Source organism: Mesoplodon bidens (assembly GCF_964165515.1).
Source record: "Mesoplodon bidens genome assembly, chromosome: 20".
In the NCBI taxonomy this organism is placed as follows: Eukaryota; Metazoa; Chordata; class Mammalia; order Artiodactyla; family Ziphiidae; genus Mesoplodon; species Mesoplodon bidens.
In genome coordinates this window covers 11,222,297-11,238,908 of record NC_138181.1, presented here as the reverse complement: position 1 = coordinate 11,238,908, position 16,612 = coordinate 11,222,297, and the positions used below count along the sequence as shown (strand labels likewise).

At 34.0% G+C, this 16,612-nt stretch overlaps 1 protein-coding gene across 2 annotated transcripts in view; it reads left to right on the top strand.

Moving 5' to 3' along the window:
• The window catches only part of ADAM32 (ADAM metallopeptidase domain 32), a 177,831-nt gene that overhangs the window by 105,706 nt on the left and 55,513 nt on the right, over positions 1–16,612 (top strand). For both annotated transcript variants that reach the window (XR_014014083.1, XM_081220688.1), the window contains exons 13-14: positions 10,005–10,097; positions 11,694–11,892. Coding sequence is in view for 1 of the 2 variants with exons in the window: in XM_081220688.1 (XP_081076814.1) it covers positions 10,005–10,097; positions 11,694–11,892 (292 nt within the window). In the remaining variant the exon portion in view is untranslated. The remainder of the gene's footprint in view (positions 1–10,004; positions 10,098–11,693; positions 11,893–16,612) is intronic.

The following is a 16,612-nucleotide window of genomic DNA, read 5'->3' as shown; positions in this document are numbered from 1 at the left end:
TATATCCTTGCCTCCTTTGTTGAAGATTAATTGACCATAAGTGCATGGGTTTATTTCTGGACTCTCTACTCTGTTCCACTGATCTATGTAGCTATTTTTGTGCCTGTATCATACTGTTTTGATGACTGTCTCTTTGTACTATAGTTTGAAATCAAGGAGTATGGTACCTCTGGCTCTGTTCTTCTTTCTATAGATTGCTTTGGCTATTTGGACTCTTTTATGTTTCCTTACAAATGTTAGAATTATTTGTTACAGCTCTGTGAAAAATGCCATTAATATTTTGATAGGAATTGCATTGAATGTATAGATTGCCTTGGGTACTATGGCCATTTTAGCAATATTAATTCTGCCAGTCTATGAACACTGTATATCTTTCCATCTGTGTCATCTTCAATTTCTTTCATCAGTGTCTTATGGTTTTCCAAATACAGGTCTTTTACCTCTTAGTTAGATTTGTTCCTAGATATTTTATTCTTTTTGATACAAGTCTAAATGGGATTGTTTTCTTAATTTCTCTTTTGTTAATTCATTGTTAGTGTAAAGAAATGCAACAGATTTCTGTATATTGATTTTGTATCCTGCACTTAAGAAAATGGCAGTAAGTACATACCTACCAATAATTACTTTAAATATAATTGTACTAAATGCTGCAATCAAAAGAAACAGAATGGCTGAATGGATAAAACAACAAGACCCATATATATATATACTGCCTACAAGAGACTTACTTCAGATCTAAAGACAAATGCAGACTGAAAGTGAGGGAATCAGAAAAGGTATTCCATGCAAATGGAAATCAAAAGAAAGCTGAGGTAGCAATACCTATGTCAGACAAAAGAGACTGCAAAACAAAGACTGTAAGACAAAGGACATTATATAATGATTAAGGGATCAATCCAAGAAGATGCAACACTTATATATGCATTTAACATAGGAACACCTAAATACATAAAGCAAATATTAACAGACATAATGGGAGAAATTGACAGTAACACAATAATAGTAGGGGACTTTAACACCTCACTTACATCAATGGATGGACCATCCAGACAGAAAATCATTAAGGAAAGACTGGTCTTAAGTGACACATCAGACCGGATGGAATTAATAGAAGTAAATATAGAACATTCCACACCAAAGCAACAGAATACACATTGTTTCAGGTGCCCTGTAACATCTCCAGGGTAGATCACATGGTAGGCCAAACAAGACTCAGTAAATTTAATAAAATTGAAATCATATCCAACATCTTTTCTGACTAGAATGCTATGAGACTAGGAATCAACTACAAGAAAAAAAGTGCAGAAAACATAAATATGTCAAGACTAAACAATATACTGCTAAAGAACCAATGGATCACTGAAGAAATCAATTAGGAAATTAAAAAAATACCTGTAGGCAAATGAAAGCAAAATGCAATGAACCAAAATCCATGGGACAAAGCAAAAGCAGTACTATGAGGGAAGTTTTTTAGTGATACAAGCTTACCTCAGGAAACAAGAAAAATCTCAAAACAACCTAATCTTACACCTAAAGTAACTAAAAAAAAAGAAAAAACAAAACCCAAAGTTAGTAGAAGCAAAGAAATAATAAAGATCAGAGCAGAAATAAATGAAATAGAGACTAAAAAAATAGATTAATTGGGCTTCCCTGGTGGCGCAGTGGTTGAGAGTTCACCTGCCGATGCAGGGGACACGGGTTCATGCCCTGGCCTGGGAAGATCCCACATGCCGCGGAGCAGCTGGGCCCGTGAGCCATGGCCACTGAGCCTGCGCGTCCAGAGCCTGTGCTCCGCAACGGGAGAGGCCACAACAGTGAGAGGCCCGTGTACTGCAAAAAAAAAAAAAAAAAAAAGATTAATGAAGCTAAGAGGTAGTTCTTTGAGAAAGATAAAGAAAATTGATAAACCTTTAGCCAGACTCATCAAGAAAAAGAGAGAACCCAAATCAATAAAATGAGAAATGAAAAAGGAGAAGCTACAACCAACACCACAGAAATTCAAAGGATCATAAGAGATTACTTCAAACTATATGCCAGTAAAATGGACAATGTGGAAGAAATGTACAAATTCCTAGAAATGTGCACTCTACTAAGACTGAACCAGGAAGAAACAGAAAATATGAACAGACCAATTGCCAGTAATGATATTGAATCAGTAATAATATTTTAAAAAACTACCAACAAAAAATGTCCAGGACCGGATGGCTTCACAGGTGAATTCACCAAACATTTAGAGAACAGTTAACACCTGTTCCTATGATAATAAACGACCATATATATGCGTCTTTCCCTGAATTCTTTTCTGTTTATTTGTCTGTCCTTATGCCATTCCACACTGTCTTAACTAATGTACTTTTCAGTAAGTCTTGAAAACATTGTGTGTAAATCAGCCAACTTTGGTCCTCTTTTCCAAAATAGCTTTACTATTCTAGGACCATTTTATCTCCATGTAAATTGGAGAACCAGCATGTGAATGTAGGGACTTTGATTCAAACTGTGTTGTATTCATACATCAATTTGGGGGGAATTACTTTTCTTACCAATATTAAGTCTGCCAATCTATGCACATTGTGTATCTCTCCACTTATTCAGATCTTCTTTAGTTCTTCTATAGATCTTATTTTGATAGTGTTTAAAAATTTTACTTAACAATTGTATCATTTATTTAACAATTGTATACAATTGTATCACAATTGTATAACAATTAACAAATAAAATTTAACAAATTTTATTTAACAATTTTATTTAACAATTTCATACTAACAATAGTATAAAAATTACAGTGGACTTTTCTGAATTCTAGTGTTGATTAGAAGTGCTGAGAGTAGCCTTCTTTGCTTTTTTCTTATTTTTAGGGGGAAAGTTTTCTGACTTTCACCATTAAATATGATATTAGATATAAGCTTTTTTAAAAAATAGATGCCCTTTACCATATTGAGCAAATTTCCTTCTATTTCTAGTTAACTAAGAGTTTTTTAAAATTGAATAAATTTGAAGTGTAATATTGTAAGCTTAAGCTGTACAGTGTGTTACTGTGATACATTTATATATTGTTATATGATTGCTGATGTAGTGATATTTATTACATTACATAATTACAGTACAATATTAGTGTCTATATTTATTATATTGTGCATTAGATCTCTGTGGCTTATTTATTGCTCGATACAAGTGTGTACCCTTAAATACCATCACTCTTACTCCTCTGCCTCCGCAACCTCTGGTAACCAGTACTTTACTCTGTTTTTCACAGGTTTAAAGATTCCACATATAAGTGATATCACACAGTTCTTGTCTTTCTATGTTTGACTTATCTCACTAGCATAATGTGCTCAAGGTCCACACATGTTGTTGAAAATGGGAGGATAGCTTCCATTTTCATGGCAGAATAACACATTCCATTGTGTATGTACCAAATCGTTTTTATCCATTAATCCATTGATGGGCATTTGGGTTTTTTCCATATCTTGGCTATTGTAAATAGCCAAGATTTATTGTGATAAATGCATATATCTCTTTGAAATTCTGTTTTCATTTCCTTTGGGTATATACACAGAACTGGAATTGCTGGATCATATGGTAGGTGTATTTTTAATTTTTTGAGGAACCTCCATATTGTTTTCCATAGTGGACCAATTGGTTGGACCTATTTACATTCCCACCAACAGTATATAAGGCTTCCTTTTTCACCACATCCTTGCCAGCACCTGTTGTCTCTTGTCTTCTTGGTGATAGCCATTCTGACAGGTGTGAAGTGGTATCTCATAGTGGTTTTGATTACCATTTCTTGATGATTAGTGATGTTGAGCATCTTTTCATGTGCCTGTTGGCCATCTGTATGTCTTTAGAAAAATGTGTATTTAGTTCTTTTGCCCATTTTTAAATTGGAATGTTTTTTTGTTGTTAACAAATTGAGTAAGTTCTTTATATAGTTTGGATATTAACCCCTTATCTGATACATGGTTTGCAAAAATTTTCTCCCATCATGTAAGTTGTTTTTTCCATTTTGATAATTGTTTCTTTTGAGGTGCAGAAGTTTCTGAGTTTGATGTCCCACTTGTTGTTCTTTCTTTCGTTGTTTGTCCATTTGGCATCACACCCCAAACTTTATACCCAAGACTAGTATCAATGAGGTTTTTCCCTACATTTTCTTCTAGGAGTTTCATGGTATCAGATCTTATGTTTAAGTCTTTGATCCACTTTGAGTTAATTTTTCCGGGTAATGTGGGATAGGAGTCATTGTCATTGTTTTGCATGTGTTTCTCTAGTTTTCCCAGTTGTTGAAGAGAGTATCCTTTCCTCATTGGTTATTCCTGACTCCCTTATCGAATATTAGTTGACCATATATGCCATGGTTTAGTTTTGGGCTTACTATTCTGTTTAATTGGTTTACATGTCTATTTTTGTCCCAGTACCATACTGGTGTTTGTTTGTTTGTTTTATTATATAAGTTTCAGGTGTATAGCACTATAATTCAACATCTGTATGCACTACAAAGTGATCAGCACCACAAGTCTATTTACCATCCATCACCGTATAGTTGACTCCCTTCACCTGTTTCTCTTACCTCCTAACCCCCTTCCCTTCTGGTAACCGCTAATCTGATTTCTGCATCTATGAGGTTTTTTGGTTTTATTTTGTTGGCTTTTTTTGTGTGTGTGTGTTTTTGTTTGTTTGTTCATTTGTTTTGTTTTTAGATTTCAGATATGAATGAAATCATATGGTATCTGTCTTTCTTCATTTGATTTATTTCACTTAGCATAATACCTTCAAGGTCCATCCATGTCGCAAAAGGCAAGATTTCATTATTTTTATGGATGAGTAAGTGTTCCACTGTGTATGTATACTAGGTCTTCTTTATCCATTCATCCATCAGTGGATACTTAGGTTGTTTCCACATCTTGGCTGTTATAAATAATGCTGCAATAAGCATAGGAGTGCATATATTTTTTCTAACTAGTGTTTTTGTATTCTTTGGATAAATACCCAGAAGTGGAATAGCTAGGTTGTATGGCAATTCTTAATTTTTTGAGTAATCACCATTGTTTTTCATAGTGGTTGTACTGATTTACAGTCCCATTAACAGTGTACTAGGGTTCTCTTTTTCCATATCCTCTCCAACGTTTGTTATTTTTTCTTTTTGATAATAGTTATTCTAACAGGTGTGAGGTGATATCTCATTGTGGTTTGATTTGCATTTCCCTAATAATTAGTTATGTTGATTATCTTTTCATGTGCCTGTTGGCCATCTATATGTTTTCTTTGGAAAAATGTCTGTTCAGTTTCTGTGCCCGGTTTTTAGTCAGGTTGTTTATTACTTTGTTATTGAGTTGTATAAGCTCTTTATGTATTTTGGATATTAAGCCCTTATCAGTTATATGATTTGCAAATATATTTTCATTCAGTAGGTTGCTTTTTCATTTTGAGATGGTTTTCTTTTCTGTGAAGAAGAATTTTAGCTTGATATAGTCCCATTTGTTTAGTTTGCTTTTGTTTCTCTTGCCTTTGGAGTGGGTTCCACAAAAACCTTACTGAGACTGATATCAGTGAGATTATTGCCTATGTTTTCTTCTAGGAATTTTATGGATTCATGTCTTATATTCAAATTAATCCATTTTGTGTTCATTTTTGTGTATGGTGTAAGGTATTGGTCTAGTTTCTTTCTTTTGCATGTGACTGTACAGTTTTCCCAACACCAGTTGTTGAAGAGACTCTCCTTTCTCTATTGTATATTCTTTGTTCCTTCATTGTAAGTTTATTGTCTGTGTATGTATGGGTTTACTTTTGTGCTCTCAGTTCTGGTCTACTGATCTGTGAATCTGTTTTTGTGCTAGTACCATCCTGTTTTGCTTATTGTGGCTTTGTAGGAAAGAAAACATACCGTTTTGATTACTGTAGCTTTGTAGGAAACAGTCATCCCTTGATATCTACAGGGGATTGGTTCTAGGACCCTTAAGGTATACCAAAATCCATGGATGTTCAAATCCCTTTTATAAAATGGCATATAACCTACCCACATAATCCCATATACCTTAAATCATCTCTAGATTATTTATATTACCTAATAAAATGTAAATGATATGTAAGTAGTTGTAAATAAAATGTAAATGCTACATAAATAGTTGCCAGAATGCAGCAAAATTAAGTTTTGCTTTTTGGAACTTTCTGGATTTTTTTCTGTATATTTTCAGTCTAAGGTTGGTCAAATGCATGGATTCAGAACCCACAGATATGGAGGACCAGCTGTAATTTGAAATCAAGGAGTGTGATACTTTCAGCTTTGTTCTTCTTTCTCAAGATTGATTTGGCTGTTGGGGATCTTTTGTGCTTTCACACACATATGGTTTTTATTACTATGGCTTTGTAGTGTACTTTGAAATTCAGAAGCATGATACCTCCAGTTTTTTTTTTTTTTTTTCTTTTTCTTCTCAGAATCACTATTTGGAGTCTTGAGTTTCCACACAAATTTTAGGATTGTTTTCTCTATTACTGTGAGAAATACCTTTGGTATTTTTATGGGGATTATGTTGACTCTGTAGATGACTTTGGGTACTATAGCCATTTTAACAATATTAATTCTTTCAATCTATGAACATGGGGTATCTTTCCATTTCTTCATGTCTTCTTTGATTTCCTTCAGCAAAGTTTTGTGGTTTTCATTATGCAGATCTTTCACTTTCTTGGTTAAAATTATTCCTAAATATTTTATTGTTTTTCATGCTATTGTGAATGGGATGGTTTTTTAAAAATTTATTTGTCAGATGCTTCATTATTAATGTAAAGGAATGTGATTGATTTCTGTATGTTGATTTTGTATCTTGCCACTTTACTGAAATCATTGATTAATTCAAACAGTTTTTTGACTGGTTCTTTGAGATTTTCTGTATGTAGGATCATATCATCAGCAAATAACCACAGTTTTACTTCTTCTCTTTTTATTTGGATGACTTTAATTTTTTTTTGTCTTGACCAGTTGCTCTAGCTAGGTCTTCCAGTACTAAACTGAATAGGCATATTGAGAGAGGGCGTTATTGCCGTGTTCTTGATCTTAGGGGAAATGCTTTCAATTTCTCTCCGTTAAGTATAATCTTAGTTAGCTGAGAATTTTCAATGAAGAATTAGTGTTGAATATTGCCAAATATTTCTGTGTCTATTGAGCTGATCATATGAATTTTCTGTTTTTATTCTATTGTTAATATGATACATTTCATTCATTGGTTTTTGAGTGCTAACCCAGCCATCATGCAGTCCTGAGATTAGCCTCACTTGGGTTATTTAATATATATAAATTTGTATGTATATATGTAAATTTAAAATTTGCCAATGTTTTGTTCAGGATTATGGCACTTATTTTAACAAGGGAATTGTCTGTAGTTTTATCTTTTCTTGCAATCTTTTCTTCTGGTTTTGGTGTCAGGGTAATTCTGGACTCATAAAATGAGTTGGAACGTGCTCCCTTACCCCTACTTTCTGAAAGAATTTGTTTAATATTGGTATTATTCCTATTTATTTATTGTGGAAGAGCACTTAAGAGGAGATTTACCCCCGTAAATCTAAGCCCCTAGTAGTTTTATAGTTTGGATTTTAGTTTTAGGCTTATGACCCATTTGAGTTATTATTTATGTGTGTGTGTGTGTGTGTGTGTGTGTGTGTGTGAGAAAGGTGTAGGGTCAGTGTCTAGCGTCATTATTTTCCTTGTGAATGCCCAAGTTGTTCCAACACCACTAATTGATAGTTCTCCATTGAGTTGCATTTACTCCATTAACAAAGATTTTGTTATCTCTGTGTAGGTCTATTTCTGGGGTCTCCATTTTGTCCTAAACTCTTTGTCTATTCTTTTGTGCATACTACACTGCCACTATTATAGTTTTTATTAAGTTTTGAAGCTGGTACTTTTGGTCCTTCAATTTTCCTCCTCCTCTTCCTCCTTCTCTTCCTCTTCTGCCTCTTCTTGTTCTTCTTCCTTCTCTTCCTCAGCATTAGGTTGTCTACTCTGAGTCTTTTGCCTTTCCATATAAACTTTAGAATCACTTTGATTATGTCCACAAAATAATTGCTGGATTTTTTATTGTAATTGCACTGAATCTCTACATCAAGTTGTGAAGAACTGACATTTCAACAATATTTAGTCTTCCTATCCATGAACATGGACTATCTCTCCATTTATTTATACCTCCTTTGATTTTCTCCATCCAGTTTTGTAGTTTTTCTCATATCGATCCTGTAAAATTTTGTTAGGACTATTCCCAAGTACTTCATTGTTTTGGTGCTAATGCAAATGGTACTGTGTTTTTTATTTCAAATTTTTATTTTTCATTGTTGGTGTAAAGGAAAACAATTTCCAGCAACCTTGCTATAATTGTTTTTTAGTCACAGGAGGCTTTTATTTTTATTGTTCTTTGGCTAATTATTTGGTATTTTCTTTACATAGGCAGTCATGTAATCTATGGACAAAAATAGTTTTTGTTTCTTTCCCACCTGTATATTTTCACTTCATTTTCTAGTCTTATTGCATTAGCTAGGACTTCCAGTAAGATGCTGAAGGGAGTGGTGAGAGGGGGCATCCTTGCCTTGTTTCTTTTTTAGGCGGAAAGCTTATAGTTTCTCACCATAACTGTGATATTAGCCACAGATTTTTTTCCAGATGTTACCAAATTGAAGAAGTCCCCTCTATTCCTAGTTTGCTAACATTTTGTATAAGTGAGTTTGGATTTTGTCAAGTGCTTTTTCTACAGCAATTGTTATGGTCACTGATTTTTATTCTTCAGCCTGTCAATATGATGGATTATATTAATGGATGTTTGCATAATAAATCAGCCTTGCATACTTGTGATAAATCCCATTTGGTTGTAGTATATAATTATTTTTACACATTGTTGGATTCAATTTCCTAATTTTTTGTTGAGGAATTTTGCATCTATGTTTATGAGATCTAGTTATTGATTGATTGATCTGTAGATTTATTGATGAGATCTATAGATTTATTGATATGTAATTTTACTTTGTCTGGGCTTTATATTAGGCTAGTACTGACCTCATAGAATGAGTTAGGAAGCATCACATATCAGTGCTGGGAGAGTAATATGGCTGTGATTCCATGTCATAAAGGCAGTAGAAGCTCCATGTTTAATGCTTCTCCTGGATTCTGTCCTCAGTGCTTTTTCTCTTGACTGATTTTAGTTTGTATCCTTTCCATATAATAAACCATAACTGTGAGTATAACAGCTTTCAGTGAGTTCTGTGAGTTCTTCCAGTAAATTATAAAACCTGAGGGTGGTTTTGGGAATCCACTGAACTTGAGATTGGTGAAAGAAATGAGGACAGTCTTGGGAACTGTTCTCTCTAACTTTGCAGTGGGTCTAAACTCTACCCACCCTTTTTTCCCCCAGCTTTACTGAGGTATGATTAACAAATAAAAATTGTATATATTTAAGGTGTACAGGTATACAATGTGATGTTTTCGTATATGTACACATTGTGAGATGATTCCTGCATCAAACCAGTTAACATATACATCATCTCACACAGTTATCATTTTTTTGGCTTGGTGAAAATACCTCTTCTACTTCTTAGCAAATTTCAAGTATGCAATACAGTATTGTTAACTGTAGTCATCAAGCTGTACATTAGATCCTGAGAAATAACTCATCTCATAAATGAAAGTTTGTACCCTTTTATCAGTGTCTCCCCTTTCCTCTCACCTTTCAGGCACTGGTAACTACCATTCTACACTCTGTTCTATTATTCAGTTTCTTTAAAAAGTTGTTTTGCCCAGTTTTCTAGTTGAATAAGAATTAGTAAGGTACCAGTTACTCTGTTGTGACCTGAAGTAAAAGTGGCACCTTAGTATTATAATTGTTTAGAGATGCAAAAATCTATAAATGTTGACAGCATGCATATTTTTACCCCGCAAATAAAAAAAATAAGCCCTGTAGCACAGCTCCTGACAAAGTTTATATTACTTCCATGATGTATTTTTACTTGTGCCTTCCACTGATTTATAGCAATGCGGACCTGATAGCTGTTGTAATCCTCAAACTTGTGTGCTGAAACCAAATACACAATGTGATAGAGGATCATGCTGCAACAACTGTCAAGTAAGATTTTAGTTTATTACTATCTTCTAAGTATATAATGAATTATGTCTTGGATATTTTAGAATACATAGACACTTAGCTGTAAGTCAAAATAAATGACCTTTCATGTAAAGAAAAAAATACTAAATTCAGGATGATGTTTCTGATTTTATGAATTATAGTTGGATGTTGAGGCCTCTTTATAATGCCATTATTCTCCCTAACGTTGCTATTGTTTTTAAGCCTTGACTGAGAGCTATTACAGAATTTTTTGATACAGAAGATCACCATTAAAAGGGACTGTTTTCATTTATTTTATCCTATATATATATATATATATATATATATATATATATTTGTGTGTGTGTGTGGTACGTGGGCCTCTCACTGTTGTGGCCTCTCCTGTTGCGGAGCACAGGCTCTGGACGCGTAGGCCCAGCGGCTGTGGCTCACGGGCCTAGCCGCTCCGCGGCATGTGAGATCTTTCCAGACCAGGGCACGAACCTGTGTCCCCTGCATCGGCAGGCAGACTCTCAACCACTGCGCCACCAGGGAAGCCCCCAATATTTATATTTTTGTGAATAAAAATTATGTTTTAGGTTGTGATGGGTATCTGTAAGTGTGTAACTGAAAGATACAGCAATTTTCCATAAATGCATAAATAATGAAACTCACTAGATGTAACACTTTCCAAATGCTACGTTAGCACAAAATTTCAACTATGAATTTGTTATACAAAGATCATTTGACTTAAATGTCACATTTTAGCTTATATGGTGAGGATGTTGATTCCTGTCCCCTGTTTAACTTTTCAGCTCTTCCAACATATATGTGACAGATTCGTCACATGAGAACCCCTCTATTGAACAATCTGCCACTGTTCTGTGTTCTTCACTATCCTTTGACTGATGCGGTTTTATGTTATTTTTCTCCTAGAATCTTATTGTGGTTAATTCTTACCTCCATAATCTTTTTAGTGTAAACTGGAAGTCATCAATTAAGACGTATGAGATAAATGCCCAGTTAAGATTCTTTATATAAAATTTCAGAATATTATACATGAAAGTGTTGATTAACCATAGGATAATTCAGGAGAAAAATTACAATTGGATTCCTTCTTTTCTAAGACTTCAGTAGTTGACCTGCCTCTTTTGATCACTCTTTGGTTTCCCACTGTTCATTCTCAGTTATTTAGGTTTCACATTTTCATAGAATTACAGATATTCCATACTTTAAAACTATGGTTTGAATAAGTATATTTTATTTGGAAATTATCTAAATTTCATAATTTTTGCCCCAAAGGAATAATTATCCCAAGCTAAAAGCTACTTTTCCTCCCTTCTACCAAAGCACAAACAAAACTTGGGCTCTCATTATATCATATTTCTGTTATTCTTTTCCTTGTACATATGTCTTATCTCCTGTTTTGGTTGATAACATTCAATTTTTTTCAATATGATTATCATAATGCTTTATAACAAGAAGATAGTAAGAGACACTAATGAATAAGTATATCATCAAACTATAAATAGAATTAGAGCAATTTTAAAATAAATATTGATGAACACAACAACCTTATATATAATGCTTTAATTTTTATGTTTTAATTTCTATTAGTTTATGCAAGCAGGTGCTGTATGTAGGCCCATTGTGCATCCTGAATGTGATGTTTCTGAGGTTTGTAATGGAAGCTCAGGAAGCTGTCCGGCTGATATAACTATACACAATGGACACAAATGTAAAGGAGGAAAAGCTTTTTGTTTTGATGGAGGCTGCCAAGATCTTGATGCACGTTGTGAAAGCATATATGGAAAAGGTATTGTATTGTAACATCTATGTAGTTGGTGTTCAGTATTTTTATTAACATTACCAAGACAATGGCCAATTATATATATTTAAATTCTTTATTCTGTTTAACTCTCTTTTTATTTTTTTGAGCTTATTAAGGTATAAATGAGAAAAATATGTTTAAGGTGTACAACATAATGTTTTGATATACATATACATTGTGAAATAATTGCCACAGTCATCTACTTAACATGTTCATTGCATATATATACCCAGGAATAGGCTTACTGGATCATAAGGTAGTGCATTTAAATTTTTGAGAAGGCTGTCTACTGTTTTCCATAATGGCTGTACCAATTTTCATTCCCACCAACAGTATATAAAAGTTTCCTTTTCTCCACATCCTTGTTAATACTTATTATCTTTTTCTTTTTGATAACAGCTATCCTGAAAGCTGTGAGTTATGGTTTTGATTTTCATTTCCCTGATGATTAGTGATGTTGAGCTCCTTTTCACATATCTGATGGTCATTTGTATGTCTTTTATTTCAAGAAATGTCCATTTAGGTCCTGTGCTATTTTTAGATCTCATTATTTGTCTTTTTTATTGAGCTGTATGAGTAACATATATTTTGGAGATTAGTCCCTTATCAGATATATAGTTTACTAATATTTTCTCCCATTCTGTAGGTTTCATTTTTGCTTTGTTGATTGTTTCCTTTGCTGAGAAGTTTTTTAGTTTTATGCAGTCCCACTTATCTATTGTTCAGATTAGTGTCCAAGAGCTTTCTCCTTATGTTTTCTTCTAGTAGGTTTATAGTTTCAGGTAAGTTTAAGTCTCCTCAACCACCCACTTTATTGAGATACAATTGGCATATAACATTTTGTAAGTTTTAGTTGTACAGCATATTGATTTGGTACTTTTATATATTTCAGAATCATTACCTCCATAGTGTTAACTAAACTTCCGTTATGTCACATAATTACCATTTCTTTTTCATGGTGAGAACATTTAAGATCTACTCTCTTAGCAACTTCCAAGTATATAATATGGTATTATTAAGTATAAACATCATGCTGTGCATTAGATTCCAAGAACTTATTCATCTTATTACTGGGAGTTTGTAACCTTTGATGAACATCTCCCCATTCTTTCCGCCTTGCAGCCTGTGCTAACTATTGCTGAACTCTTTGTTTCTCTGAGTTCAATTAGATTCCACATATAAGTGATATCATATTGTCTTTCTCCGTCTGACTTATTTCACTTAGCATAATGCCTACAAGCTTTATCCATGTTGTTGCAAATGGGAGGATTTCCTTCTTTCTCATGAGTGAATAATATTCATATCTCATATTTTCTTTGCCCATTCATCCTATCAGGAAGGGGAAAGATTCCCATCCCTCTTACCTTCTCTGGTTCTTTCACCTGGTCAGATAATTAAAATGACATAAGACGGCTTAACTGGAGAAATAAAATTTTAATTCATACATATGAGAACTCCACATACATGAGAGGGTCAGAGATCCCACATACATAAGAGGTTCAGAGTCAGAAAGGTAAAATAAGTCCTATATGACATCCTGAGGTAAGGAATGGGATAGGGGCCTGGGGCTTTCAAGGACAGCAGGGTCATTCACAGGACAATAAGAAGAGCAGATGTTTGGTAATTAGATATTTGCCCTGTCATATAGATAGGGCCAGTTAGATAGATTTTTTAAAATAAAATACAATCAAATTTTAAAAAAATTATTTTTAAAAATTAATTAATTAATTTTTGGCTGCATTGGGTCTTCATTGCTGCGTGAGTGGGCCTTCTCTAGTTGTGGAGAGCTGGGGCTACTCTTCGTTGTGGTGCATGGGCTTCTCATTGCAGTGGCTTCTCTTGTTGCAGAGCATGGGCTCTAGGTGCACGGGCTTCAGTAGTTGTGGCTCGCGTGCTCTAGAGCACAGGCTCAGTAATTGTGGCACATGGGCTTAGTTGCTCCGCGGCATGTGGGATCTTCCTGGACCAGGGATCGAGCCTGTGTCCCCTGCATTGGCAGGCGGATTCTTAACCACTGCGCCACCAGGGAAGCCATGAGATAGAATTTATCTCTGATAATAACTCTTTTTCTGGGAAAAATCCCTAATTTAAATTATTCTAGTTAGCTAAGGGAAGGGTAGTAGTTTCTCTTGAGCCTGCAGGGTCTCAATTGCCTTTAGTTCAAAATAATCCACATGCCAAAGTGGTACATCATGGGGAGGCTTGTTCTGAACCCCTACAATCCAGCAGAGTTTTAGGTTGTTTCCGTATCTTGCCTATTGTGAATAATGCTGCAGTGAACATGGGTGTACAGATATCTCTTTGAGATCCTGTTTTCATTTCCTTTGGATATGAAGTGGACTGAAAGTGGAATTGCAGGATTTTAGGCTAGTTCTATTTTTAACTTTCTGAGTAATTTCGATACTGTTATTCATAGTGGCTGCACCAATTTACATTCCCACCAACAGTCCACAAATGTTCTATTTCCCCCACATCCTCACCAACATTTGTTATCTCTTGACTTTTTGATGAAAGCCATTCTAACAGGTGTGAGGTAATATCACATTCTGGTTTTGACTTGCATTTCCCTAATGATTAGTGATGTTGAACACCTTGTCATGTACCTTTGTCCATTTGTATATCCTCTTTGAAAATAGTCTATTCAGTTACTTTGCCCATTTTACAATACGATTTTTTTTGATATTGACTTCCACTTCTTTATATATTTTGGAGATGGTTTTAATCAGATATATAATTTAAAAATATTTTCTCCTATTCCATAGGTTACCTTTTCATATTTTTGATTGTTTCTTTTGCTGTGCAAAAGCTTCTTAGCTTGGTGAAGACCCACTTTTTATTTTTTTGCCTTTATTGCTAGTGCTCTTGGTGTCATATCCAAAAAGTCGTTACCAGGACCAGTGTTAAGGGGATTTTCCCGTGTCTTCTTCTGGGTGTTTTATGGTTTCTGATTTACATCTAAGTCTTTATGAGTTCATTTTTTTTGAGTTGTGTAAGGTAGGGGTCCGATTTCATTCTTTTGCATGTGGCTGTCCAGTTTCCCCAAAACTATTTATTGAAGAGATTCTCCTTTCCCCATTGAGTATTCTTGGCTCCCTTGTCAAATATTAGTTTGTCATATATGTGGGGGTTTGTTTCTGGGCTCTCAATCTTGTTCTGTTGTCTATGTGTCTCTTCTTATGCCAGTAACCTACTGTTTTAATTACTATAGCTTTGTTATATAATTGTAATAAGGAAGGATGTACCTCTAGCTTTGTTCTTTCTCAAGATTGCTTTGGCTATTCTGGGTCTCTTGTGGTTCCATGCAAATTTTCAAATTGTTGTTTTATATTTCTATGAAAAATACCTTTGGAATTTTTGTTAGGGATTGCCAACATGGCATTAGGTGATATGGACATTTTAATGATATTAATTCTTTTGATCCATGAACACAGAATATCTTTGCTTTTGTTTTTGTCTTCTCAGAGTTCTTTCATGAAAGTCTTGTAGTTTTCAGGCTATACATCTCTTACTTCGTTAAATTTATTCCAAAATATCATATTGATTTTGATGCTATTGGGAATGCTATTTAAAAATTTTTTCAGTTCTTTGTTGTTAGTGTACAGAAATTCAACTGATTTCCATATGTTGATTTTCTGTCCTGCAACTTCACTGAATTTGTTGATTAGTTCTGACAGCTTTTTGATGGAACATTCGGGATTTTTTCTATATGACATTATATTGTCTGTAAACAAAGACAATTTTACTTCTTTTCCAATTTGGGTGCCTTTTATTTCTTTTTCTTCCCTAACTACTCTTGCTACAAATTCCAGTACTAGTTGAATAGGAGTGGTGAGAATGAGCACCCTTAGGTTGTTCCCAGTGTTAGAGGAAAAGCTTTTAACTTTTTACCATTGAGTATGATGTTGGCTGTGGGCTTATTATATATGGCCTTTATTGTGTTAATGTCTGTTTCTTCTAAACTTAATTTGTTGATCATTTCTGTCATGAAAGGATGTTGTATTTTGTCAAATGCCTTTTCTGCATCTATTGAGAGGATCATATGATTTTTTTATCTTTCATTCTATTAATGTGATATATCACATTTATTGATTTGCATATATTGAGCCATCCTTGCATTCAGGGGTAAATGCTGTTTTACCCCATGATGTTTGATCCTTTTTATGTTCTGTTGAATTTGGTTTGTCAATATTTTGTTGAGAATTTTTGTATCTGTGTTCATCAGGGATATCGTTCTGTAGTTTTCTTGTATGTTCTTATGTGGCTTTGGTATCTAGGTAAAGCTGGCCTTGTAGGATGGTATTGGAAGTGTTCCATTTTCTTCAGTTTTTTGGAAGAGTTTGAGAAGGATTGACATTAATTCTTTAAATGTTTGGTATAGTTCACCAGGAAAATCATCTGACTTGGGCTTTTTTGTATTGAGAGGTTTTTGATTACTGATTCATTCTCCTTACTACTAATTAGTCTGTTCTGATTTTCTATTTCTTCAAGATTTAGTCTTGGTCAGTTGTATGTTTTGGGGATTTTATCCATTTTTTTCTAGGTTATCTAATTTGTTGGTGTATAATTGTTCGTAGTAGTCTATAACAATCCTTTGTGTTTTTTTAATGTATACATTTCCATATATTGGTAAGTTCACCAACTGTTATTAATTTCCAGTTTCATACCATTGTTTTTGGAAAAGATATTTTCTATGACTTCAATCTTC